The 27637-nt window shown below is 38.4% G+C and overlaps 3 protein-coding genes across 7 annotated transcripts; 1 reads left to right on the top strand and 2 right to left on the bottom strand.

The window, feature by feature from the left end:
- Positions 1 to 2591: 2591 nt before the first annotated feature.
- On the bottom strand, positions 2592 to 12138 carry qtrt2 (queuine tRNA-ribosyltransferase accessory subunit 2). 4 transcript variants are annotated; one of them, XM_079487649.1, is made up of 9 exons: positions 11884 to 12138; positions 11387 to 11658; positions 10681 to 10736; positions 9101 to 9177; positions 8776 to 8985; positions 7959 to 8158; positions 6306 to 6475; positions 4045 to 4141; positions 2592 to 3706 (listed from the first exon to the last, which is right to left on the bottom strand). In XM_079487649.1, the coding sequence occupies exons 2-9, from the start codon at positions 11584 to 11586 to the stop codon at positions 3472 to 3474; spliced, it is 1245 nt and encodes a 414-aa protein (XP_079343775.1). In that variant the 5' UTR covers positions 11587 to 11658; positions 11884 to 12138; the 3' UTR covers positions 2592 to 3471. The 4 variants fall into 4 exon arrangements, with proteins under 4 accessions (XP_079343775.1, XP_079343778.1, XP_079343777.1 ...); XM_079487652.1 differs by having other exon boundaries at positions 2593 to 3706; positions 6324 to 6475; positions 11387 to 11628; positions 11884 to 12137; XM_079487651.1 differs by having other exon boundaries at positions 2593 to 3706; positions 6324 to 6475; positions 11884 to 12137.
- ccdc191 (coiled-coil domain containing 191) lies at positions 11919 to 22069 on the top strand. Its single transcript, XM_079487645.1, has 17 exons — positions 11919 to 12246; positions 12356 to 12441; positions 12913 to 12951; positions 13050 to 13179; positions 13489 to 13626; positions 13726 to 14128; positions 14834 to 14987; positions 15077 to 15267; positions 16876 to 17125; positions 17230 to 17690; positions 17861 to 17949; positions 18770 to 18852; positions 19321 to 19422; positions 19546 to 19689; positions 21115 to 21267; positions 21382 to 21536; positions 21686 to 22069. Exons 1-17 carry the CDS (start codon positions 12198 to 12200, stop codon positions 21930 to 21932), a joined length of 2874 nt encoding a protein of 957 aa, XP_079343771.1. The 5' UTR covers positions 11919 to 12197; the 3' UTR covers positions 21933 to 22069.
- On the bottom strand, positions 21886 to 27527 carry zdhhc23b (zDHHC palmitoyltransferase 23b). Of its 2 annotated transcripts, XM_079487647.1 has the most exons (6): positions 27096 to 27351; positions 26595 to 26805; positions 25577 to 25665; positions 24964 to 25456; positions 24071 to 24238; positions 21918 to 23266 (listed from the first exon to the last, which is right to left on the bottom strand). In XM_079487647.1, the coding sequence occupies exons 2-6, from the start codon at positions 26729 to 26731 to the stop codon at positions 23005 to 23007; spliced, it is 1149 nt and encodes a 382-aa protein (XP_079343773.1). In that variant the 5' UTR covers positions 26732 to 26805; positions 27096 to 27351; the 3' UTR covers positions 21918 to 23004. The 2 variants fall into 2 exon arrangements, with proteins under 2 accessions (XP_079343772.1, XP_079343773.1); XM_079487646.1 differs by having other exon boundaries at positions 21886 to 23266; positions 24964 to 25665; positions 27096 to 27527.
- Between the last annotated feature and the right edge of the window lie 110 nt (positions 27528 to 27637).

The following is a 27637-nucleotide window of genomic DNA, read 5'->3' on the forward strand; positions in this document are numbered from 1 at the left end:
CAGTCAGATAAACTTGGGATAACACAACTAGATTCCATCAAGACCTCTTGTTGAACATAAATTCTTCATATCGCTTTCAAAACATTTGCTCTTATGAGGAGAAATAAGGTATAAGGTATAAGAGGACAGATGGGATATGGACACGCTGTTCCATTTCTTTGCAGATCAACACTCTTATACAAATGGGACATTTTCTCCAAAGCCCCGGTAACAAGATTAGACATTCCACCCCACTTCTGTCTCACAAGAATGTCCTTCACCTAAATTCACCTTAACTTGAACTCTTCGGTGTACGATCCTAAATGACTAACACTAGCAGCTGAATAACTAGTCCCAGTTCTTCTTAAGGGAAAAGACTAAAGTTTTTTTTATATAACTACACTGTGTTGAAATCCAGGAGATTCCATGATGCTTTTCAAGAATATAAATGTTTTAAAACAGTTTAATAATGTGTTTAAACATTGCAACATGTTAGCTAGGTTAATCTTATGTTAGAGAATAATTCATCCAACATATTGAATAGTCCACACTACAGTAATTCTATCGTGCATATTTTCTGCCTTTCCAACAACTAGTTTGACCAAAAATCAAAAGTGAGATGTGCTGGATATAAAGTCACAGATATGCACTTATGTGAACACATGGCCTCTTGTAATACTTGTACGCTATGTCCTTCCAAATCAATATTGACCCTGTATAACCTGGAAAATTTAGTAGAAAATCTCTAAAAAAAAATTTTTGGCCCTGGGTCTTATATTTGACTTTACTGACAAACAGGTGCTTAATATACAGCCTTGAAGGGAATGACCTCACAAGACCTTTCCGCCAACCTCTTTATCTGCACAACTACAATTATAATTTCATGCTAACAGTAAAATGCCATCAGAACATCAAGGGACTCATTTAAATTTTACAGATACTGAAGCACAAGTGCCTTAACATCTTTATTAAACTTTACAAAGTACAGGAGACACATTTGTCACCCGCAGAAGTTCAGCATCCTGAAGATCAATTGAAGAAGAAATCAATTGGCACCAAAGAAAGATAATAGGACTCGAGAAAGGGCACTACTTCCTGTTTGACCTATTCAGACGCAAATCTTACCACCGCAACGACATCAATAACCTTTACCTCAACATTCCCCAACCTTTCAGAATATGGACAAAATAATAAGTAAAAGTAGGCCAGGCATAAATGGAAAGCGCTTGAGAAAATATATAATGCTAAAGCCCCTTGGAACTAGCATTGCCATTTATTTCTGAGAAGAGCAATAATAAGTGTCCATCTGTTCAGCATCCTTGTTTAAATTTTGTTTTGGGATTTCAGATGTCTTTAATAACTTGTTCTAGGTCTTACAACAAACTGACCAGCTCCCAGAATGCTTTGACATATTTAAAAAAAATGAAAAACTAGATTTTAGGCTATGAACTATTGAATAAGTCTGTCAATATCAATTAACTTGACAATACTTGTTGAGCGCCATTAACGAAAGAGGATTCAACCTTAAAAAGGATTTAACAGACTGTTAAAGGGAAGAAAACGTCAAGTTCTCTCACAAGAATGACCTTCCACTGATATAGTTGTCCCTCTTCTTTTAATGTAAAACAGGCAAGGAACCCCTATGACATTCAGCTGAAATAAAAATTCATATTATACAGCACAGAACAGCATTACTGAGACATTTCAAGTACTGTGTCAGATCACTGACATCTGAGATCCAATAGATCCAGAGGGAAATTCAAATGTGTTGAGATGCTGCTGGACTGATACCTTAATGCCATCACCAGCACGTCATTCATTCAATGTGCATACTTGAGAAAGTTTTATTAAATATCACCTTGGGTCTAAAAAGAAAACATAAATCCATTGCAATCAGAAATCTGTAAGGAAAAGTGTGTGTTAGTCAAGTGTGGGTTTTCTAAGTAATTTCAAGCACTCATGTGTGCATAAATACTGTAGATCAGATGCAAGAATATGAATAAAGCAAGGTTATAAAGAATGAAAGGCATCAATAACAAAGGTTCGTGAAAGCGAAACACCAAGAGGCTAAATGAAGTAAATCTTCATTTAATGACACAAAGGCTGTTAGTTGCTTACAAGTCTGCTCTTCTCCGTTATTCCTAAACTTGACACAGAGTCTGATGTCACACATTTAACTTAATGTAATATTTCCACTAATGTGGCACCCAATAGTGACTTGTCCCAACGCAACATGCCATTATTCAGAACAAAACAACATTTTCAGACAAAATTCCACAAACTTATTTAAGAGGGCGTTTTGGTTTAAACAAACTACTGCTAATGTCTAGATTTTTCACCAGACATAGATATAGCTCTTGCAACGGCTGACCCCATACATATAACTTTAGAAGTTGAGCTAGGAGAATCAAGCACATGGGAAAGTCATCCAGGGACTTTCTTTAACAATCTCTTCCGGCGGAAAAGGTAATTGGGCAAAACATGTGGAAGAACCCACCTGCTGAGAAAGTGTCAGGTGACATTTTAAATGGAAATGCAACCTGCTGCCACTCCTAGAGCACTACATCACACACACACACACACAACTAATGCTCAAAAGTGAATACACATATAAAATTGTCCCACGCATACGTTTACTAGAAGCAAAACTCTGGACCACAACATTGAAAATTTGAAACCTACTGGCAGTAAGATGTTTTGGAACGTGTTAAGTACATAACAGATCAAGTGCATGATGTCATTAAAGCAAAAATGCAAGAATTGATATGAATAAAACAGCAGTAATCATACGCTGCAATATTTAATATTTATCACCATCATCATTTAATCTCCTATCCATGCTTAGGTTTGCGCTTGAAGGCAATGCAGTCTTACATTCACTCTGAATCAGGAGCAAAATCTCTCATCAGATTCATCATTTATTGTGGAGTTGTGTGAGGAATATAAATACCAAACAACGCAGGAAGAAACAGTACAAATGGTACCTTATACGTCTCTACAAACAGTGAGCTACATGTGCATTGTGATAAAAGAAATATTAAAATGCCCAAATCTGCCATTATGGTAACTTGGTAAGTAAACCTGTTATGTTTCACAATACTGTTTGAAAACAATGCATGATGTATAAAAGGGTATTATTTAACAAACATAATAAAGTAAATTATGCAGAAATACAACAATAAGAAAATGTACTGAGTGATAAGAGAGCTATAGGGAGTGAACTACCCTATTAAAAAGGTAATTTCTCTTGTATCAATACCCCTCCTAGGTAAATTTGTTCAGTAGTAAAACGAATGGCAAATCCAAATCTATATGCTCCCTCTGAAATGAGCCAGGGGAATAGTGCACTATTACTCAGATCACTGCATATTACATGCCAAGGGCATGTGCATGAGAATTCAGCTTTATATTCACGTAAACATGCATAATCTGAAATCAGAGCACTCATAGAAATAGAAGTTCTTCTGGCCCCATGTCCTTCAATCACTTGAATTACACATCTCTGCAACTGAGAACTCTATTTTTAAAGTCCTGCAGACGGTCGTTGGCGATTGCCTCCCGCAGCGCTTTGAAGAAGCCGAGGTAGTGTGCCATATTGTGCAGCATGAGCAAAACGCCGGCGAGCAGCTCATTGGTCACCAGTAAATGATGGACATACGCCCTCATGTGCTTCTGACAACAGTAGCAGTCACATCCCTCCACAAGTGGACGAAAATCATCCTGATACCTAAAACGTTAAATGCAATGTTACAAATGCGATTTTTACACACGGGTGAGAGTACATAGACGGTTTTATTAAGTACTTGTTTAGATGCATGGGAGTGCTGTAAATATCCTTTTTAATATCTTTCAACCCTTCAACCACTAATCTAATCTGACTCCAGTGATGGAGGCAATGTTGTATTCATGCGCATTAATTTATTGCCATTTTGCATTCATTCTTTTTACCTAACAGCTGGGGTGAATGAGATAGTGAGGCATGAGAATTAGCAACCCTCATGCAATAACAGCGGAGCTGTATGGAGGTTAAGGGGCATGTATTTGTCTGCCTTCATACACACAAACCTTTTATCCTTGAGATTGATTTCGAAAGGCGTCATATTTTCATCTCCATTTTTGCTCGGCTTTGTGACAGCGGGCGTCTCTCCATTTAGTTCCAGCACTGTGCCACACATACATAAATGAATAACTATTAATCTCGATTCAAATCCCATCAATGTGTAATACTCATACACCAAAGGCAATGAATTATGCCATCTTTTGTGATTTAATCCTAAAACTCAAAGATTAGGTTCAATTATATATCACAATAAATTATATTACTGCTATATATTGTACATTACACGTTTTAAAGAGATACTTCCAGTCGAGAAACCACATTTCCCCATATTTGACTCACCCTCAGGGCATCCTAATGCTAATCCCATGCAGTCATATATATTATTCCACGTATCGTAGAATGGTTGTGAAAGCTCCAAAAAGTGCATCCATCGATCAAAGAACTGCTTGACACGGCTCCGTGGTCTTAAAAAAGGTCTTCTGAAGAGAATCTATGTGGTTGTTTAAGAGACATATCCATATATACAACGCAACTAACATTAACGTCTAGCTTCCATTATCTCTCGTCTGCGTGTAAACCAGAGGCTTGTTTTTCCGGCAAATGACAGTGACGAAAGCTCCCGCACAGAGGAAGAAAACAGAATTTACGACATGTCTGCATCATTTGCCGGAAAAGACAAGCCTCTGGTTCACGCGCAGCAGAGAGTTAAAGGAAGTTTGACATTAAAGACCGGGTGAGGAGAAATCTGAATTTTTTTCCTACTACGTCACTTTACTCGGACTTTAACGACATGGATATTTCTCTTAAACAAACGCATTGATTCACTTCAGAAGACCTTTGTTAAAGGGGATGTGACACGGTGTTTCATGCATTCTTATTTCCCTACAATGTTAAATGTGCTGTCTTCTCATGCTTGAGTCAACGAGTTGGACGTATGACGTAGTTTTTCTGTGCTAGATACACTCCCCCAGCGTTTGTCTAGGATTCGGAAAGATTTTTTCAAACATGAAACTCTGTTTCCTAATTTCTTATCGAACTAAAGCCTCTATATTTGGAGGGTGCTATACAATTCTGTAAGTACTCAAGATTAACATGAGAAATGCATAAACTGTTACGGCCGAGGTCGAGCAGTTCTTTGATTCGTGGATGCACTTTTTGGAGCTTCAAAAAATTGCCTCCCATTCAACCGCTTGGCAGAAATATGAAACGTGGTATTATAACTCTGACTGCAATTTTCTTCAAGAAGAAAGTCTAATTCAGTTAGGATGCATTGAGGGTGAGTAAAACATGTGAAAATGTTGATTCTGGGCTGGAGTATCCCTTTCATTGCAATTCACATGAAAAAAGTAAGCAAAAAAGAACAATAGTAGTGTGGATCTGTACACCTGTAACCTGCCGTGACAGGAGGCAGATAGGAATGAGGCTATCACTGTTTCCCCCGCAGCGCTCTCTAATTGGCTATGGGGATATCACCCTTCTTCCTTCATTCTGCAAGTGCTTTTCCTGAGCTCTATTACCATCCTAACACATCGATTACCTCGCTCTCAGAACAGACCACTGCGCACCACAGAACACAAATCAATTATTTATTTCCAACAGTGAATATACCATGCCTCTTGATCTGGATACTTAAGGGACATATGCTTTATCTATTCTCAAAGAAAAGTAAAAGGCGTATTTAAACTTTGCAAACCATAATGAGGTACAAATTTGTGTTTCTCGAAGTAAAGACAGCAAGCCTGTTGCCAAGGGCTGTAATTCTCTCTAACAATCCAATTATTTAATTTGAATGGAGCCTGAACAAACACACAATCTCTCCAAAAATCTCTAAACTCAAACTGAATTATCTGCGACAGCTTTGAGAAGGCCTCCCACCTGCACCAACACACAGTGTGAAAAATCAACTCACATGCTGGTCTTTATTTTGTTCTTGTCCCTACTGGCAAAGCAGTAGCGGCTAAAACTCGAAAAATCTTTAATTTATATTGTTGCGGAAAAAAGCAGCACCTTTATCGATCACAGGCTTACAGGATCTCAAAGTCAAAAACATGGTGAATGTAACTTTACGTAGGCCTATTTGGCGGACGCTGTCGGCGTGTTACAGTGCAGTCAGTGTTTTCCCTATTGAGTAATAGTAAATAACTCGCCCTGACATATCTAAAAATATATCAGTGTCATTGTGTTGTCTCAAGATGCAGGAGACATTCCAGCATGTGATTCTTCAGATTTGTAATGTCCACTATTATGACCACTGACTTCTCCACACCTGTACGTGATGATGTACCTGCCGTCTCAGGGTCGGGATTAATAGTGAAGTTGAAGTTCAATGCACAGCCTCGTTCGGTCACTTGGAAGGGGAAGAAGCTTTCAAACAGGTCAACTCCTGCTTCAGCACAGCTGATAACCTCGTCAGGACAACCGACCCCCAAAATCAGCCTGGCACCCACATACACACAGAGAAAACACATCTGTCAATACACCAAATTCTAAATGATGTTTGTTAAAGCTGGGGGTGTCACAACATACCATTGTTGATTAATTGACATTAATCGTGATATTAAAACACATTATTAATATCGTGTTCATTACACATATATCATGTATTGTACAGCATACACTTGTATTTTTAGTGTGATTCTTTGACCACATATAAGACTGAATGGAAAATAAACTAAATTAAAGATGCATAATATTGTTATCATGACATTTTTTGGCCAAAATTTGAATCTGATATCGTGACAGGCCTAAATATTACTAAGCAAACGTGTTACAAAGCTGTTTTACAATATTGTTCAACGGTTAATGTCTAATGAACAATCCCTTTGAAGATGTCGCATCATACTTTAGCATTTTGTCCTCTGTGATCCACAAAATGTTGTTTTTTATGTATACTGTATATAGAATAAATACACATTTTTTTATTTATAATTTCTGATTATATGACAGCAGCAGACAAGCAATTTATATTAACTCGTTTCCAACAGCACTATACACAACTGATTTGTATATAATGGACTGCTCCATTGTGATGCCATAACGAGAAAGATCATTATGCTATTGTGTACAGTTCGGAAGCAACTCTGAAGCTTGGGATCTTACAATGCATTTTTGCTGTTGCTTCGGGAATACTTTTCCCAGAGTGTCCCAGAAAGACAGATTACACTGAACTCAAGTGATAAATCAAAACTGGGTTCAGCCCAGGGTAAATCATTAAGTATTTATACAAAGCCAGTAGATCTGCATTTTTTGTGCGGTTCTGTTCAATGCAGATCCAGAGCTACTTCATAACCTTATCGACTGAATCATACCGTGAAACAAATAAATAAATCTCAGATAACAAATATTAGATATCAAAGCAAATCAAATTGAGCTCACTAATACATTGTGGCATGTACAACTGTACAGACTGACAGATAAAAAAGAGATTAAAACTGTCAATATTGACAACCTTTTTAAGACAACAAATCAACGGGAGAGAGTGAATGCGATGAGAACTCGAACCTGCCATTTACCCCACATGAGCCAAAGTGAGAAGATGCATTAACCACAAGTTAAAAGAGTTTTTATCCTAAAGTTGAAAGCCCTGCAATTAATACAAAACATAAAATAGTGAGACATGTTTAAATTAGCATTTCTCCACTAATGGTCTCTTGCATGTTTTTTGTCATTCTTGAACATTTGAGTAACCGTCTGAGACTGGAAAAATGACAGAAATCAGTCGTTACTCAGATGAACTTTCTTCTCAAAACAACTCCATCACTCCCAGTTCCCCAGTAGGGGGAGGTGGTTACTATTTCTTTAGGAGGGATGAAGCGTTTCTATGGTTGCTTAGAATCAGAGGTGCATATCAAGAAGGTAATACAAAAGGAGATATATCCATCCAATTTCTATCTGAGGTAAGCCTGTGCGTGTGGCTTACCTTGGCTTTTCATGTGGAAGCTCTGCAGTTATCGCCTGAATCAACTGACCCCTCACGTCCTGGTTCATGGCAGCCGAATGAAATCCATCTAGGACAAATCCGCCCACAGGACGCTTTGCAGTCTCTCGAGCGGAGCGGAGCCTCTCCTCCATTATATCTCCACCTTCCACAACTCCAAATATTTCAGCCTGCTTTAATTCCTGCGAACAAAGACAGAGTTTACGAATACCTGTAAAAACAAGGTAAAAAATACTTTATGATATTTAACAGAATCACCTCATTTTAAATGCAGAATTCTAATCTGCTGATATTTCATTTTATGAAATTTCTAGTGGTCAGGTTGAGAATTGCAACCAAAGGCTCACTCCAGCCCTCCCTTTCGAAGCACTATGGCTGTGCCAGACAAAGATGTCGTCACGTTTTCGTTTCTTTGCGTAAGGATATAACATATTTATGAAATTCGTCTGTAGAGCAGTTTGTCTGTTTATGGCAAGGAGCCCCGCGCTGTATGTAGATAGAAATAGCTCATTCTAAGTTAATAAAACATAACACTTCATTATGTAGTGTCTTCACACACCTCTGAAAGCATAGTTAAGTATATTATATTGTTTTTCTCTCTCAAGTTCCTCAAAAAAATTTCACACGGCTCCTTTAAGTAAAATGTCAAAACAATGAGCGTAATTGCAATAATTCACTACAAATACAAAATGAATGACTCTGTCTTGTGACTGGTGTTGTATATGTCATTTCTCCGTGCAGCCAAAGAATTTGAGAAAGTATTCAGGACTCATTTGAGCCGGTGCTTTAGTGCACAGACCTGGGTCTTCTGGTGCAACATCAGACAGTCATCCAAATGTGCCAGAGTTCGGTCCACTGCTTTACGGACTCTCTTGCGAGATGAATTGGCCTGCCAGGTCTCTCCTTCTGCCATGCTCTGATAGCAGTCGGGCTGGATAGCTGCCTGAATTGCCATGTACCGGGTCGCTGTCAGCTCTATCCGGCCACCGCTTCCCCACACAGACACTGTCTGTTAAACCAACACACGCCCTTTTAACAGGTCTTATATCATTAGCTATAAGACCGCCTGACAAAAAAGGGACACATATTCTACCCAAAATTATTTTAAGACACGGTTCTCTGACCTTGTTGGTGACGTGCCCGGCAGGGTTGGGGTTCACAGAATCATGCAGAGAGGAGAAGAGCACAGTATTATGAAGACCTGCATAAAGACATCATCAAATGAATTATTTTGATGCAACAGTTGATCAACCATAACTAGCACAACTCTAACCAACAAACATTAACATATAAATAGAAGATTTCTAAGATTGTAAGAATCCATAATGGTGGAACATTCTTTCTAACTCGGTCCGGTCAACCACATCTCTCACAACCTTCAAAAAACTACTTAAAACCCATCTCTTCTGTGAATACTTGACAGACAAATGAAAAAAAAAGATATATATTTAATGTACACTAACCCTCTTTCTCTCAACAGGTAGTGCTCTAGCTTTTGTTGAAACTAGTAACTTTGTAGTAGCACCTATTGTATTTTGGCTCCTTTATGATATATCGCTTATAGCTCCCAGAATTCTTTGTAAGTCGCTTTGGATAAAAGTGTCTGCTAAATGACAAAATATAAATGTAAAATATATTTTACAAACGCTTAGTGCTGGAATGTCTTAGTACAGTCATATGCAATCAGGCGGAACACTTGCTCATTATAACAACACTGTTTACTGGCAAATTAACTTGCTCTTTGCAAGAAATGAAAATGCATTTATATGGAGATTATACAAAAAATTGGGGCACCGATGAGTGCTGTCGAGGGCAAAAGTGCACATTTGCATAGCGCGTCCAAACTGATTTAACTTTAGTGCATAAGATTAGTAAGCTTGTATAAAAAGTCAAGAGCTAATGGCTACATGGAGCTTAATGATTATATGAAAAAAATAACAAAAGTGAGCAACAGCACTTGTTTTTTTGCCCAGGTTTCCTCTTCGTAATTAACCATAGGACCCAAGTTGCTGCCTCAAGACATTTTCTGAACTATTTTCAGGGCTTCTGAATGTTATGCTCTGAATGCGATTACATCTGTAATTTTGTTGTTGAACTGCTGAAGTCAACAACTGAAACAGATGTCAGAGACCTTTCCATTATGGGTATAAAAGGATAACCTATTTAAAAAAATGTATCCGTAACATATACCCAAACATTAACACATTTTTGATTTGTAGGAAGTCAATTAATAGTCATTGAGAAAAAGAGGTCGTTAAAGCAAGAAAGAAGTTACACTGAAACAATGCTCCACTGCAAAGTTGACTGGTTAACAAGGTATTTTTCCACGAAATTATTTAATCACCATTTTTATTCAGTTACATAGCATTTGAGATATTGTTAAACGTATACAAGCAACACTAAGTGGAATTGGGCTCTATCTTATGCATTTAACAATGGCCAATGATCATTATTATAAATGTATAATATACACACACACATATGTATATATGTCTATGTGTGTCCTGGTAAACCCTACAGCGTGGGGACCAAATATGTGCCCACATACCAGTAATTGTGTGACCTTGTGGGGACATTTCTTTGTCCCCATGAAACATTGCTTACTGTCTGCAGTCAATTTAGACGTTTAAAATCACTGATAGACTTAAAGTAAGTTCAAACACATACCAACTAGCTACAGAAATAATAAGAGTAAACTGCTAACCTGCGAATTTTCTGACACCCTCTTTAAATTCTTCAAGCACCTCCTGATGCTCTGCACTGAAAAACAATCAAGCAGAAATCTATTTGAAGATTCAATAGTTTAGGTTAACATACTTGTCCAAACCATTAACATTTACATTTAGTCATTTAGCAGATACTTTTATCCAAAGCGACTCACAGTTGAGGAAACATTGGAAGCAATTATAACAACATAGGCAACAAAATACATAAGTGCATCAAAAACTAGTCCATTAAAGCCTAGCACAGTATACAAAGCTAAGAAAAGTGAGGTTAGTGATTTTTTTTACATTTACAATGGTTCATGGTACTGAGGAAAGAGTCTCAGAGACTCTGAGGAAAGAGTCAAGAATAATATGATAACAATCCTAATCACTCATTCCTTAAGCAAAAACACTGATCTAAAAGAAAAAATCTGCACATTTTATTTTTTTGTTTAGAGAACAAATGAAAACCAAAATTCCTAAATTAATTTCAGAGTTTCTTGATATGTCAATCAAATTTAAACAAAATAGTATCTAAATAATATATGTTGACAACCTCTTTTGCATAATGTCTGGCAAGTCTTACTTTTCCAAATACTGTGAGCTTTTAACTAATTATAAAATGACATACCACTACTTTTGGCAAGAAGAATACTGTAAATATGCAAAACTCTATCAATATTAAGATGAATATTAATAACTTACAGGCTTTCCACTGTCACTTGGGTGACTGGGGGTAGATCACTTAGTGTATGTAATGTGTCCTGGGTCAGATGGGGTACAGTTGCACATCGGGTGTACAGGAGACAGCCGGGCACATCTAGGCAGTGCTGCCCTGTCTTCCCCAATCCAGTCAAAACACCCAAGCGACATCCCTGAACCACTCGTGACAATTCCAGCTTCATCACACCTGTACAACTGTGGCTTGACTTAAAATGAATGCAGATCTAGAAAGATGACAACGGTTCCCTTGTCGGCTTTGATTTAAAGAGACATATAGAGTTTATAAAATGCAAATATAGACATTTAATAATAAAACAAAGAGAAAAACACTACTCTCTAGTTCTCAAAGTTATCCATGTTAGAGTGATAAAAGTATACAACGAGCACACTACACCAACAACATGATTTCTGCTCCGTCTAAAATAAAATATATTCAATATGGAAATAAATAAAAAGTTGTAATATCCCCTTACTCTTACCTATTTAATGTAAAAGCAGAACACGTGAGAACCCCGTCGCAGAATTACTGCGTAGTGCTTGGAGTAGCGTCTCACATTTACTACGTCACTACGTCTAAAGAGCAAAGTCGTGGATTTCTTACATGTATTAATTGATATGTATAATTATTTTCGGTCTATCTAGCTAACAGATGTTAGACTAACACATATTTATTTTATCTGGCGCTACAAGCCCATTCATAAACGTATGATGGCGTCGCAACGGTTTCCATGGTTACATGGAAACAGCTTCTGACCAGTTGTAGTTCTTTTCCGGCCCGGATTGCTTGACGCATATGCTGCGCATGCCTGCGCAAACTCCAAATCCTATAATTCCATCGCAAGGTAAAAAGTTTTTCCCTGTTGTGTTTTGTTGGGAAGATCAAATTAACATCTGTATAATCTATACTGAAAATGATAAGTAAAGGCTGAAAACTATTTATTTGTCACCCAGGCGAAGGTCTACTGGCGATCATGGCGCACAGACCGGATATATTTCGTTGGAAAACATTTAATAAGAATAAAACAGGCAGCAATAAGGCAAGTAAAGACCATTTCCTCATGGTACTCGTGACTTTTGTTTTCACACAACGCACCTGTAGTCACATTTAAGGAAAAACATTGAATTAACATATTATGGGATTGGATCATATAATATGTAATAACCTAAGCATTGGTATTGTTTCTTCGACATTTAAAAAAATATTTCTTTAAATATTTATACAGGTGTATTTTATACACACTTTGTTTGGTAATGCACACACAATGAATGTATCTGTGACTAAGCAGAAGGATTTATCTTATATGTGCATTCAAACAAAAGTGTATTCACAATAAAACTGGTTCATGATAATACAATGACATTAGTCCGGGGATTAGACGTGCCATATAGTATTTATATAAATGTATTTTCTCATGAGTTTATGACCGTAGAGAAGGCAGTGATATATGTTGCGGGTTTAACCTAGTTGATACAGTCTGCAGAGCTAAATGATCTCTCTGATGTTGCAGGCGCAGCTGAATGAGGATGATATAAAGCAGTGGATGAAGGTAAGTACATTTAAATCATGATATTATGCAAAACAAACCATTATTTGTTGCATTGTTTCTTTTCATAATCATAGTTTCTTTTACATTATCATTCACAGAAGGTGGAAATGGCTTCAGAGTTTGCCGTAGCTGAGGTGTTTTCTTTGAAGAAAGCACACAGTGGGAAACACGGTGTGGCACTGCAGAGCATAGAGCAGCTACAGGATCATGATGATGCCTACAGTGAAGGTGCACCTATTAAAATCCTGCACTTACATTAATAGTCAGGGACAGTCCTCCACAAAATTATTTCATTCTAAACCTGTTTTGAGTTTCTTATGCAGAACACACAAAATATATATTATAAACAACTTTTGTAATTACACAACACAGTCCCCCATTGATTTCCATTGCATGAACATGCACACAAATCCACTGTCTACCTTTATCTTCTTCAGAAGAAATTGTCAAATCCCGAAGATGAATAAATGATGACAGAATTTTGCATCATGACAATATTCATGTGGTTTCATGTCCTTTAATCTTCATATTCTACAGCTCAGTCTATTCTGAGAGAGTGGATGAACCAGAAGTTACGTCTGGAGCTTGAAATGGACGATGAGGAAGAAGAAGAGGAGAAGTCAGAAACAAAACAATTAGTTAAAACCCCACAGCCCAGCTATAATAACTTTGATGGTATTCATGTAGGCTTTACCTGCTTTGTTTTTCTTTAACTCAAACTTCTTTATTTGTTTAACATCTCAAAATCCTTTCATTTATTCTCTCTCTTTTTAGAGATGTACTCTCTCCTATCACAGGAAGAGGAGAACTCTGTGGTAGAGAATTTTCTCCAGGAGCTGATGGAAACTGACGTGTTGGACTCTGGAATGGCTGAGGATCTCAAAGTGAACTCTGACGAAACTAAAAAGACATGGAGGGACCCCAGTGTCACCATAGAGATGCGCCACAAACAGGTGAAGGAGAATCGTGCACGGAGAGATGCAGAGCGAGAAAAAATGCTCAAAGGGAAGGAAGTGTTGAGGGAGGCGCGAGAGGAGGCATGGCGGCTGGAACAGAAAAGGCAGATGAGGAAGAGTCGGGAGGCACGCAAACAGGAGGAGATGATACAGCAGGAGATGATTTACTTGCGGAGGGAGATGGAGGAGAAGAGGAATGTGGAGCTGCTTGCGCGAAACATGTATAACTACAATTTTTGCACTCAACCAAACTTTATTGGGTTTAAACTTCTTATTATTAAGGAGCATTAGACTCGATTAATATATTAGTTGATTGTTCATAAAATACAGTGGTCTAAAAAAGGATTTTAAAGACTCCTTTTAGGGATGAAATTATATTATTGATTTTGTGTTATCTCAAGAAAGCAAACTTTATTCATAAAGCATTTTACAAAAACCTAAGTGGACCCAAGTGCTGTACACAATAAAAAGCAAAATTGTCTCAATATTATCGTGGTCACATGCCAATATGAAACGATGGGTCTTCCGGGACTAACATAAAGAATGTTCGAAAATATAATAGATGTTACCATTGGCATGGTCCATCTGGTGCAATTATTTTATTAAAAAAAAAAGTATTTTAGGTCATTTGACCCATCTCATCCTATAACCACTAAGCAACAGTAATGATTACAGAATAAAGAAAAGATGATTTCCAAGTCATCATTTGTCATTTTAAATATTGCAATAAATATCATACGGTGGACTTTATGCCAAGTTATTATCATACCGTGATGTTTTTATATTGTTACATCCCTACATATTGTTACATCCCTACTCCTTTCTAAACATTTTAAGCTCAAAACTGTACAAATGTATAACATTTCTACAATATAACAATAGTTTTCTCCTTCTTTTGTGGATTAATCGACCTTTGTGTTGAACAGGGAGAGAGACAGGCTTCAGAAACAAAGAAAAGGCTCCACTGAGTGCTCTGTCATTCCAAAACCTCCCAATTCCATCACACAAATGAAACGGGACAATGACCTTCAACCAAGACAGATGAAGCTTGAAGCCAAAGTTAACCTTCTCAATTTAAAAGTTAGATCTTCAGAAATCACTATAATTATTATATTCTGTTTACTAAATACCTACATGGTTATGACCAGTTCCATGTATGTTTTTCACAGTGCATTCATACGCATTTCTCTGCGTGGTACTCTGTGATATTGGAAAGAAGGGTGCGTATGGGCAAGGCAGCTGCGCTGTGTGATTGGAGGAGGCAGCTGAGGGCGTGGCGGGCATGGCGAGCTCTGGTTTGGGCCAGAAGAGAGGAGAGAGAAGCCGAGAGAACTGAAGAAGAGCTGAGACAGGAGCATAGGTAAGATAACATATGCGTGAACATTGGAAGTGAACTGACGAAGAACCACCCATATAGACCAGTGGCGGCTGGTGAAAAATATTCTCGGTGGGGCTGTGCCATACTTTTTTGTTTCCGTAACCATCGCAATAAAATTTAACACAAACTGCAGGACAGCAGTGCTCAGTGAAATAGTCAGTAATTATTTAATGCCAATATTAAAAAGTTGAGGCATTCGTACACAAAAACATAAACATCATGATGCACAAACACAAGCCTTTTATTTGCATTTAAACTGAACTTGTAAACAATTGACTATTTCTACATATAAGTAACATCTTTTGGAAAGGCTGTTGGTGCCATTGGTAGTAAATAGGCAACACAATATGCATGCTGTCAGAACAGAGTGGAAAGTGGACAATAACATTAAATTATTATAAAGTTTATAGGAATTCTTACACTGTATAAAGGATGTATAATATAGAAATGGATATCAAGTGGCTGAACTCAAACCTTTGACTGGAAGAATAGCATAAAGTATTTTATGATCAAACTAAATGTAACTAATTGTTAATGTGCTCCAGAACTGCAACAATTAATTGATACAAAACATATATACAGTAATATTAGCAAACACACTATTAACATTTTTTAGAGTACCATATATAACTGAATGATTTTTATGCTAAGGTCAACTATATACAAAGAAACGTGTGTGTGTGTGTGTGTGAAGCTACGGGAGAAGCCGCGCATATACTGCTTCCCTTTTTCGCTAGCCTGCTGTTTGATTGAGAGGTCAGGTTGATCTGGGCCCAGCTCTTTTACCCGAACTTTCTCCGACAAAGTTCTCATCTCAAACGGATCTTGGAGGAGAGATTTCACCGAGTTAGGGTTGGGTCTTGGAGGAGTAACGTCCGCGCTCGCCATTGTCGTTTAGTAAAAATGGCGCCCCTAGAGCCCAGTCCTTATTTTATCAGGGCTTGGGGCGATAAAATGATCGCCCTTCTTGGATTCTATTTAAGAACGCTGATTGGCTAAATTTTATGTCATACATTCATATCTTAAATTAGCAATTGGCTTAACTGCTACATAGACCCGCCTCCTTGGGGCGCTTTCTCTATCGCCCCAGAGCTGATGAAGCGGTCAGACAGGCAGAGGAAAGGTTGCAAATATGATTTTGTATCATATTTTACATGTATTACTGGGTGCATTCCATATTTAAAACACACAAATATTGACATACTGATGTTTTTCTCATTATTATTACTATTTTTGTTTTAATTGTTTTAATTTTTTTTTTTTGTGGCTTAAGGGGGGCGGCGCCCTAGCGCCCTCTATTGGCCGGCCGCCACTGATATAGACAGAAAGAGCCGTCTGATTGATTTATGAAGTGATCAATCACAGTTCAGTTGTTTTTATGAGCTGCTAAGGTCAGACATCGACATTTTATTATATTGTAAGTCTATGGTAATGTTATTTGAAGTATGAATCAGAAAGGTAGCATACAGACTGCATGTGGTCTGTAGATGTGCCATCTGAGAGTTTAAATAGGCTCTAAAAATTTTGAATCTTCCATTAAAAGGTTAAATTCATCGTGTTGGTTTTGAATCATATCTGTAATTCCCACAGGCGCTGTCAGCAGGCGGTGGACAGTGACCGCAGGAGGCTTCTGAGGCGTTGTCTAAGTGATTGGCATGTGTGGTGTCGGGTAGAACGCGAGCGCAAGGAGCTTCTTAAACAACAAGAAGAAACCAGGTGCAAAATGGCTGCCCTGATACGTGCAGCGGCTTCTGGGAAATTGGGAGCAGAGACTACCACACCTCCTCCAACACCAAGCCCACCTGACAAACTCCTTCATTCAGAGAACACCAGTCATCAAGTGAGGAGATCATTTTTATTCTGATAAAATGATTGCACAAAAAAATATGTCAGACGTTTCATTTTTGAATGAGCTGTTTCTTTGAACATACTTTTCTCCCGCAGGACATATCAGCACCTTCAGAAATCATTTCACCTGCTGCACCAGCTACTTTGACTAACAACACTGGCCCATCCGATGCCCTGCCAACTCAGGCCTGGCAGGTGACGCGTCACCACACTGCTCTCTCGCCATCTAAGCTTCAACAGGCCCGTGAGAGGCAAAAAGAGCAGCAGAGCGCTCTCCGATCTAAAGGTGCAGAACTGACTGGTGAACAGTTCAAACACCGCCATGCGGCCCTGCAGCAAACCGTAGCCGAGCAAAGACGCCTCCTGAAAGAGCAACAGGAGCAGATTCTGCATCTGCAACAAAGACAGAACATGCTAGAGTTGCGAAACGAGGTGGAAAAAATGACACTGTTGGCAACTGTTGGGCCACCTGGAGCTTTAAGCATGTGCACTACACCTGATGCAGATACAGACGCGGGAAGAGGAAGTATGAAGAAAAAAGCAAGGTGTCACCTTAGGTTTGTGGGAATGCTCATTCTAATGCATCTAGATTTGATCAAAGGGTCACTTATGCTCACAGTGTTGCTGTATCAGTGTGCGGGAGCAAGAGTGAATAAAGCACATAATAAGAAATAAGGAATGTTTGCATTATTAATCACAAAGATATTCATGCCCTGTACGATCTCAGACAGAAGACTGCCTCAGGAGAAAGCGGCACCAACCATACCGCCTGCAAAGCAGCTCTGGGACGCTCTGCACTTCCTCATCCTGTACAAGGTCAGTCTCACACACACAATCAACCACTCAGAAGAACGGTCACTATGGCGAATATACAAAATACATTTCATGGCTATGTCCTAGTTTGAAATCCTCACGGACTGAATGCATTGAACGTAGAGGCTCAGTGATGTGAATAAACACTTATATTTCCCTTGTGCGTATGTTGTGTAAGCCTTGAACAATATCACACCCACACAATAGCTCTTGTATGTATCAAACCCTATGAGTGTTATTGTTGTTTAAACCCAGTTGTCAGTGTTATTAACAAAATAGTTGGAGATTCAGAGAGAGTTGGTTCAGATAGTATACACAGCCATATCTTTCAGAGGGTGGGTGTTAACAAAAGCCCTTGTGACTTCCTGCTGAATTGTTCTGTGTTAAATATTATCGTTAGCAGTCGATGGGACAGTCTCTTGGGGCCTTGGCAGTGATCGCTGATATTCTTCTCACACTGAAGAATTAACAAGCCATTGTCTTGCTCAGATACGATCCAAACTTTTTTTTAAGCAAACACAAAGGCACATAAGGCACAAAGGCACACCGTCTGTTGTCTACAGGGATTGTGTAACCAAACATTTCTTGTAATTGTAAAAATTTTATGAAGTTGGTTATAAACATAACAGCCCTGATGGGTCAAGTAAACTATTGTATTACAATAAATGTACAATATGTTTATCCAAATAATTTTAGGCACTCGTGATATTGATTTGATGTCAAAACTGCTGTATGCAGTAATTTAACCTGTCATCATTCTAGTGCCCATAGATGTCTCAGTCTGTCATGTTCTTTTCTTTCTCGCTTTCTGTCTGTCTTTCAGGCATGGAAGAGCGAGCACGCCAGCGGGCAGAACGCAGGAGAGAGATTGAGGAGCAGAGAAGAAAAAGGGAAGAAGAAAAGCTGGTAAGAGTGTCCTCTCATGCAGGATGAAATGTGAGCGATATTGTGGCACATTAGTTCTCTTAAAGTTATAGTTCACCTCAAAAATAACAATTCATTACATTTAATCACCCTCATCAAAACTGTATATGACTCTTTTTTTTATATGTGGAACACACATGAAAATATTTTGTCAGATGAGGTTTTGTGTGTATACAATGGAAGTCAATGGGGGCCAATGTTGTTTGGTTACCAACGTTCTACAAATTATTATAGTATTTTGTGTGTTCTGTAGTAGAAGAAAACTTTTAAAACGGCAAGCGTGAGTAAATAAGAATGAAAGAATTTTTAGTTTTGGGTGAACTATCACTTTTATGTTATCACTACACAAAACGTCATATCTGTTTGAAGTGAAATACTACGCAAATGCACGCAGTCGTATACGAACGTATACATTGAGATACAGCCACTGTTTCTATTTTTGTCCTTTAGGCTCAAATGAAGGCGGCTGAAGAAGAAAAACTTAGATTGGAGGAAGAGGAGAAGCAGCAGGAGACTGAGAAAAAGAGGGAAGAGAAGAGACAGCAGAGGATGGTGTGTGTGCTTTTCTTTCATTCCAAATGCGAAAAGGTTTAGTTATAATTTAAGAAGAGGATTATATGAAACGCCAGTCTATGGTACGTTCCACCAAGTAAACGCATATGTGTTCGGATTTAGAGAGAGCTCGAGAAGCAGAAGAGAGTGGAACAGGAAAAGGAAATGTTACAGCGTGCGACCCAGCACTACCTCAGAACCCTGTTACACCATCGAGGCCTGGCGCCATGGAAACGTGTACTGGAGCAAAGCCATATCAATAAACAGGTTTGAAGCACAACATCATACACACACACACAGACTCTCTCTTACGGCCTACAGTAACAATGCAGCTCATTCACCTGCTCTCCAGACACACTCTCAATTATTCATCTGAAGAATTATAGCCAGCTCGCACACACAGTCAGGAAGACCAGCTGTTACCTTGTATTAAATTCTTGGTCCGGTTCCCAAATTTTAATGATGTGTACAGTATACTGTTGCCTTTCCACCTGACCAACCACCTTTTATCAAAATGAATTAACAGACAGCGGATTACTGAGGTTCGGGAGTGAGGAATGATTGAGAGGGAACGATGGACAAGGACAAAGTGATTTAAAGAAAGTTCACACAAAAATTGGAAAATCAATTTAAACACGTTTGCTGATATTTGTAATGTGGAACGCACAAAGAGAATTTATGTATGATGTTCACATAGATATGACAGTTCATATGTCAGTTCAGTGTCTGTTAAAACATCGGTAAAGCACCTTAAAATAGTCCTTACGACATGTGCGTGGCGCTATCACAAGGTGGTCTTCTACAGGGAATATTAAGTTATTCTATACACTTCAGTGAGCTGTTAAAATGAAAACCGTTGTGACCAGAATGAAAGTAGATTGAACTCAAAAACTGAATCAGTGAAAGGAATCTGTACGGAATCGGAGGTCAATTCACTTACTCGACAATTCATTCACAGCAATTGAGTCTCAAGAGGAAGTTTATATCTGAATAATTAATTTAAGGCTTTTGTGTAGTTTTATAAAAACATGTGCACTACTTTTATAGAGCTGTCTTGTCAATTTTCTCTCAATGCGATATTTCACCCAAAAATGTTTGTTCTGTTATTATTCACACATCGTCATGTCATTCAAAACCTGCATGAGTTTCTTCTGCAAGTCAGAAGATATTTTGAAGATTGTTGGTAACCAGACAACATTGTCACCCTTTGACTTACATTATATAGACACCAAACCACCTTTTCGAGACGTTTCGCAGAAGATCATCTTTTGTGTTCCACTGACGGACCCCTATACAGGTTTTGAATGGCATGACTGTCATTGTACAGAATAAAATATGCGCAAAGATTCTTAAAAAAACCTAAAAAGGTTTTGGCAATTTGTTTATTTTTAAACACTCCCTATTAAAGCAATACAGGAAACAGATATTGTTTATATACCCTTTAGAAATCGATCCATACACAGGCGAGAAGAAACCACTAAGTCCAATTAATTTCTATATCAGTTGATATAGGTTAATTCTCCTATACACTATCTGTACACCCTCACACAGGTAGCCAACCAACAGGAAGTCAGCAGGGAAGTTTGCTATTGATCCAGATGAACCGTGAGAGTGTAAGACATGATGACAATGTTAATTAAAGGAGACGGTTATTTATGTTCCGGGTGGCTTTGCGTCCTCTCTCTCCTCCAGAGAGCGGCAGATCATTACACAGTGTCGCTTCAGAGACGCTGCTTCTGCTCCTGGTTAAAAGCTGTGGATGAGGCTTATGCAGAGAGAGAAGCCCGTGCTATTCAGCTATATCAGCAGATCCTGCGTCAGAGGGCCATGAGTAACTGGAAAAGGGTAAAACGTCACAAAAACAATCATTTGAGTTAAAGCAAACCCTTGCAATATGTAGTATTAGCAAGCACCTCTTGTAAAGTCCTTGTCTATCTCTGATTCCATTGCTTGTCACAGTTAAAAGATATGCGGTTTATACTGGAGGCAAGAGCCGAACGGTTTTATAGAACTCGGACACAAAGAAAAGTCTTTATGGCTCTGGTGGATCATGCCACTGAGCAGCGACTGACAACCTGGGACAACAACCAGCGGGCAGAGGAGCACAACGCCAGGTAAACATTTGTATCTCTCCACCATGTCTACTTTGAAGTCACTGTTTGTGTCTGTGTCATATTTGTAACTTTTCCTTAAAGAGAGATGTAGTGATATATACAGTAGTAGTGCAAGAATATCATTATACTTTGTTCTCTTGGTTTTGTAGGAAAGCAGTCAAAAGATGTTTTGCCGGCTGGAGGCGTCTTCCAGCTGTCTTAAGAGAAGAGAAGGAAAGAGAAGCTCGCAGAGAGCAACTTAGACGTAAAGTGGCAGAGATTCTGCCAGACTTCTGCTCTTCTCCTGTTGACTCCCTGCGGAGCTTTAACCAGAACATTCAGACGGCAACTGTCAGTCAAACAACACGTTCATATAAGACATCATCAAGAGATGTTAAAAACATCTGTGAAGCTTAATGAGCTTCCACATTTAAATGTTGTTTATTTGTTCATGGTGTGGTTTGATTGAACAACTTGTTGAATGAAATGCATTATGATATTAAAAGCAGAACATAATGGAGATAAATAGAAAATAAACATCTGGATTTTGAAGCACTTGAGAATGATTTTGTGCTCTGAAGGAAATAAATAAAAGAAAACCCGCTTCAATGCATTAGCTACTGCGCTAATTCATAATTTAACTGAATGCGAAGTAGTGCAGAATCCCCAGTTGAACAACAACATGAAAAGAAGCACACAGACAAACAGGCCTCTAACAGCCCTCGAACCCAAACATAAAACCTTCATTAGGCTTACATGAGATGGAAAGTTGTTTGGATGCACTGTAGCATCACTTATGATATTATAAAGGCACCAAATAAGGCTTAAAATGGAATGTTAATTCACACAACTATAAGACAACACTACCAAGACAAATGTTAAAAGCTAAATAAAAACTGGGAGTAAATGTAAAATGAATATCAATTGCATATTAAGAACACTTTTTTTTATACACAGAATTCCAATATGTTTAATCTTTCTACGGCCACTTTCTATGGTACTGGTTTTGTGAATGTGTATTTTCAATAAAAAGTATGAAAAAAGTTAAACAATTATCCTTCTGACTGATAAATGACATGAGTAATGACAGACAAAAACAAATGGGCTTATAAACAAAACATACAAATATTTTATTATTGTTATAAATAAAAACTGAGCAAAATGTGTGTTTAGTGGTTTTGTCATCAGATCACACCTGTACTTCATGAAATACACTTGTAAAAATGTAGCACACTACAACACTGCCATCTAGTGGTCCACAAAAAACAAATGTTCACCTCATATTTCATAGTCAGCATTATGACCGATGTTGAGACCTTGACCACGTTGCTCAGAGCCATAAAACTGACTCTTCAACAGCTGTTAGATGGATTAAATAGCACAAAATTATGCTTCACATTAGTATATGAGCGATCAATCACTTGGATCCCCTGCGATTCAGCCGTCGGGCCTCGAAGGTCCATTAGTCACCACTGAGACGATTTACTTTCTACACCAGGTCTGTTGGTTTGGGGTTCGGCAGCTCCAGAGCATTGCTCATGGTCAAAAATTCCATCCAGTTACTACGGAAACCTAGAGAGTAGACACTCTGTCTACCCCATAGGAGGGTCCTTCCGGTTTTCTCTCTCAGAGAACGCAGCTCTCGTTCGGTCGTGTTGTAGCTGACGTTAATAAGCTGGAGAAACAGAAGGTGTAGCAGACCTCCGGTCACAATGCTGCTGTACCAGGCACACGTGAAACTCAGAGCCGTGCTGACAAACACAGACATAAATAGGTTAATTATTCCCTAAGGTTCCATGTATACAGGTTCAATTTCAGATTAAGAATTTATTGGGTTACCTTTCATACAGTCATCTTAAAGTAATAGTTCACAGATAAATAAACATTCTGTCATCGTTTAATAACCCTTTTGTCATTTTAAACCTGTATGACTTTCTGTTCTCCACAGAACACAAAAGATGATATTTTGAAGAATGTTGTTAACTGACCCCCATTCAATGTGTCCATACATTGAAGGTAAATGGGGGATTAGAGCTGTTTGGTTACCAAATTTCATAGAAATATCTTCTTTTGTGTTCTGCAGAAGAGAGAACGTCATACATGTTTTAAATGACAAGAGGTACCTTACATCGACAAATATGTAATGTAAATATTTAATTTGTTCAATGACAGGGCTCTATGAAATAATCAATGTCAGTGTGGCATTCTGTGCTCAAATAGGTTAAATTATCTCCATGTTATTACAATATAATCTATAATGTTATATTAAACTGTATGTTTTTCTGTCCTAAAACTAATAACAGAATAAATATTTATATAGTATAAATATGGGAATTTTAATAAGTGAAACCAATAATCCCAATAAACCCATTAAATAGAAAGTAAACAGATAAGTTAATAGATCAAATATACTAAATAGCTCTTACAGATGATTAATGGATAACTAATGATCTGAAAGCAATAGAGACCTTTAGATGATTACACACACTGTCATAAATTCATTAAACAAAGCATTTCTAATTTAAGAGTATGTGTGTACTTGCATTAATCCACACCTGTACTCGTTGTACACATCAGGACAGTAGAAGAGAGCGATGATCACACTCTGCTGGGGACACACACTCCGAAGGACCAAACTGATCCCGTACAGTGACGTCAACAGAAAGAGAACGAGTGTCAGAAGGAAGCTGCTGTGATTGGCTTGTCCCACACAACTGTTGATCCTAACACAGACAAAATGACAAACAAGACACACTCAGACCTGGAGATTCACTTACACATATATGTTACACAGAAACATGGCACAGAACTAATGCAGATAAAATATTCAGACTCAGGGTGAGATAGACACATTACAGATACATTTACACCACCTGTGCACACTCTTTGAATCACTGAGAATAGATGTTCTAAGAAAGAAAAGTTAAATGAGAATGCAGGTGAGAATTTACTATAATGTACGACACCATGGCTTTTATCTTCAGCAGAACACAAAAGATTATATTTTAAAGGTGCTGTGTTTAACTTTTTGGAGGATCTATTGATGGAAATGCAATTTAATATACAGATATGTCTTTTCAGATGTTACCTCACAAAACAATTCAAGAATTTTGGTGAGCTAACCACACTGGGCCCTATTAACTTCCATTGTATGAACTCAAAATCACCGACACAACACATCTTCTTTTGTGTTCCACATAAGAAACAATCATATATAGGTTTTGAGGATTCATAAATTATGAAATAATTTTTTATTTTGGGTGAACTGTTCCTTTAAGAGTCCACCAAGATTTATCCTTTTTCAATGGTGCAGGACTATTTCTTACTATAAGAAATAATAACAGATGTCTCTAGTTTTAGGTCATTGCTTTGCTGTTTGATTAATGATGTGGAAATAAAAATAGGCCAAGACCCTCTGGGATAAATCAGTGTTCTTATAGAAACCTACCAGACACAGTGGTGGTCTAACCGTAGGATGCAGACTCCACAGATCCGACAGTGTCCTGCTCTGGGGGGGCGCACCACCTTGCATACTGAGCACCAGTTCCTCTTTTGACCCTCCCCGGTTTCCACACTTGCCGTCCCAGATTCACCAGTCTGATCGGGAGAACTCACACGATTGGCTATCACGACCTGTTGATGTGCTCCATTTAAATATGCGGCATCTATGTCCGACTGTGGGTTGTGATAGGTGACCGTACTATGAGTCTCAGTTGGGTGTGGCCTGACATAACCCGGCCCCCTCTTGGTGTTAATGAGAGAAATGACTGTGAGAGCAACACCAGTCGTCACGGCACCCATTTGAATATAATTCACATCACCTCGAGGAACAACTTCAGCCATGAAGAGGTAGAACACGTAGAAGAGGGAGAATACGGCAAGGCTGAGGAAGAACAGCGTGCGTCCTTTCTTGCGGTGAGTGAAGTAGTAGTAAAAAATAACTAATACAGGTAAAGTTATTAGAACTATAATACCCAGCAGGAAGTGCCAAGATGCAATGTGCAAAAAAACAGGAAGCAGTATAAGGGGAGGGATCAACGAGAGGTCAAATCGTCTGGCACCTGATATCCACGGTACCCGCAGACGATCATTGATGGTAGCCACCACCCGGGTCAGAGAATCTGCCTTTTGATGTTCCTTCCTTATCCACCTGGACAAATAAATATTTTTTTTAATAAGATCAAATGACAAAACAGAGTTTTGAGCTGGCCTGTGTGGAATCTGTGCCCTCAGAAAATTCAACATATTTTGTCTGTCAGATTCTATGTGGGTCTGGGTTTAAGATAAAGCATGAAAACATATTTTGTGAGAGTACAGAACTTAAGTCGGCACAAAAAATCTGAGACCAATTAAAAAAATTACATTTGTTTAAAAACTTTAGTTAAGCAAACTTGTGAATTCAAGACAGACCATGCACATTCATAAGGGCAACTAATAAACAATTACATTTAGTCACTAAGCAGACGCTTTTATACAAAGCGACTGACAAATTAGGTAAACAATGGAAGCAATTGGAACAAGATAAGGACAAAAAAATGCATAAGTGCAATAGAACTGGTCTCATATAGCCTACCAGAGTATACAAAGCTAATTATTGTTTCTTTTCTTGATAGAATGAGTAGAAAAGAAAAGTCAGAACTGATCGGTCAGGCGTTGACGGAAGAGATTCGATTTCAGCCGATTCTTAAAGATTGCTACAGAATCTGCTGATCTAGTAGCAGCGGGCAGATCGTTCCATAAATGTGGAACCGATCCAGAGAAGTTACATGAGAGTGATGCTAAGAATTTTTTTAAACAAAACTTTCAAATTGTTATACAAATATAATTTATAACAGGGGTGTCACAATATACCAGTAATGACAAGAACCGTGATATTGATAACTCTTCGCCTCGCTACACTAATATTTTGAGTGATTCATTGGCCAAAGAAGTACAAACACAAACGAAGATGATATGATATTATTTATTCAGGCCAAAATAATGTAGTGAAAATCATAGCCCTAAAAGAAAAACAATTTCCCAGATTTTTGTTACCCACTACATGAATAGAAAGTGTTAATAACACAGCCCTTCCCTCACCTGTCACAAGCATCATCCAAATCCTCACAGTCACAACAGCATGCTGCCACGTGGCTCCGCCTACCATGACGGTCCACATACTCGCAGCAGCACAGAGGATCCTCCTGATCTAGTGCTTGATGGGATCTTTTCTTCATGACGTAAATCAATAAATGAAGGTGAAAGCAGTCATCACATTCCTTTGAGGGAACCTTTTCTAATATCAAGTGTCCTGATGTAAAAAGGAAATCATTATGTACTTTATTATGATATGCATCAGTGTCTAGACTGAAACAAACTTATAGGAATATTGGTAAATAATTTATAAAGAATTTAAGTCATTTAATTATAGTAATTATATATTACTTCAGTCTAAACATTCTTAGAAATTAACAACGTAACCAGCAAACACGCATATCACGAATAGAAGGTAATACATTAGCAATATTAGTGTTAATACTTAACACGTGGTTTAGCATGCGTTTTTTTACACTTAAAACACTACAAAACCACCAAACCAACCTGTTTAACTTGTACATAGTAACTAGTTCCTTTCGGACGGAAATGCTGTCGGGTGTGATGTGATCATCAATGAGCAGCCGAAAGTCACATTCGATACTCATGTACCGATTTCCCCATATTGCTTTTAAGTCAACAGCACGGACGACACAATACAATACAGTCTGCGAAACTGAAGAAGGTCGTCAGGAAGTTAAGTCGTTCACATATGTAAACAGCTGCTGCTGCGCGAGACCGCCCGTGTGTGCGTGCTGAGGAGAAATGCGGTGCGCAGACCGACAGGAGTATGACGAATGAGTTCAGTCAGTCGTTTCCCATCATGCTTTTGAATAGCGCAGTCGGAGGAGAGCAACTGCGCTCGACTGCTCAATCCGACTGCTCAGCCGCCTCGCCGTCGCGAGAGCTTTTTGGCACACGTCAGCATGACATCAGAGCAAGGCGGACGTAACTCGGACACTTTTCTAACCGGCATGCATCTCGCGGCGATCGGTTCTGCGCAGATTTTGCTCATCTCAAACAAGCCTCATATTGAATTAACGTGGTTT

The sequence above is a fragment of the Barbatula barbatula genome (assembly GCF_947034865.1).
Source record: "Barbatula barbatula genome assembly, chromosome: 23".
NCBI lineage: Eukaryota > Metazoa > Chordata > Actinopteri > Cypriniformes > Nemacheilidae > Barbatula > Barbatula barbatula.

Excerpts from the sequence above, each read along its gene's own strand:
- ccdc191 (XM_079487645.1), top strand. The coding sequence starts at position 12,198 with ATGCTGCGCATGCCTGCGCAAACTCCAAATCCTATAATTCCATCGCAA. Across the intron at positions 12,247-12,355 it reads TCCTATAATTCCATCGCAAG|GCGAAGGTCTACTGGCGATC; the intron begins GTAAAAAGTTTT and ends TTTGTCACCCAG. Across the intron at positions 13,627-13,725 it reads CAGCTATAATAACTTTGATG|AGATGTACTCTCTCCTATCA; the intron begins GTATTCATGTAG and ends CTCTCTTTTTAG.
- qtrt2 (XM_079487649.1), bottom strand. The coding sequence starts at position 11,586 with ATGAAGCTGGAATTGTCACGAGTGGTTCAGGGATGTCGCTTGGGTGTT. Across the intron at positions 9,178-10,680 it reads GGGTGTCAGAAAATTCGCAG|GTCTTCATAATACTGTGCTC; the intron begins GTTAGCAGTTTA and ends GTCTTTATGCAG. Across the intron at positions 4,142-6,305 it reads AGGTACATCATCACGTACAG|TGCTGGAACTAAATGGAGAG; the intron begins GTGTGGAGAAGT and ends TGTGTGGCACAG.
- zdhhc23b (XM_079487646.1), bottom strand. The coding sequence starts at position 26,731 with ATGAAGAAAAGATCCCATCAAGCACTAGATCAGGAGGATCCTCTGTGC. Across the intron at positions 24,239-24,963 it reads TTAGACCACCACTGTGTCTG|GATCAACAGTTGTGTGGGAC; the intron begins GTAGGTTTCTAT and ends TGTCTGTGTTAG. Across the intron at positions 23,267-24,070 it reads GATGTGTACAACGAGTACAG|CACGGCTCTGAGTTTCACGT; the intron begins GTGTGGATTAAT and ends TGTGTTTGTCAG.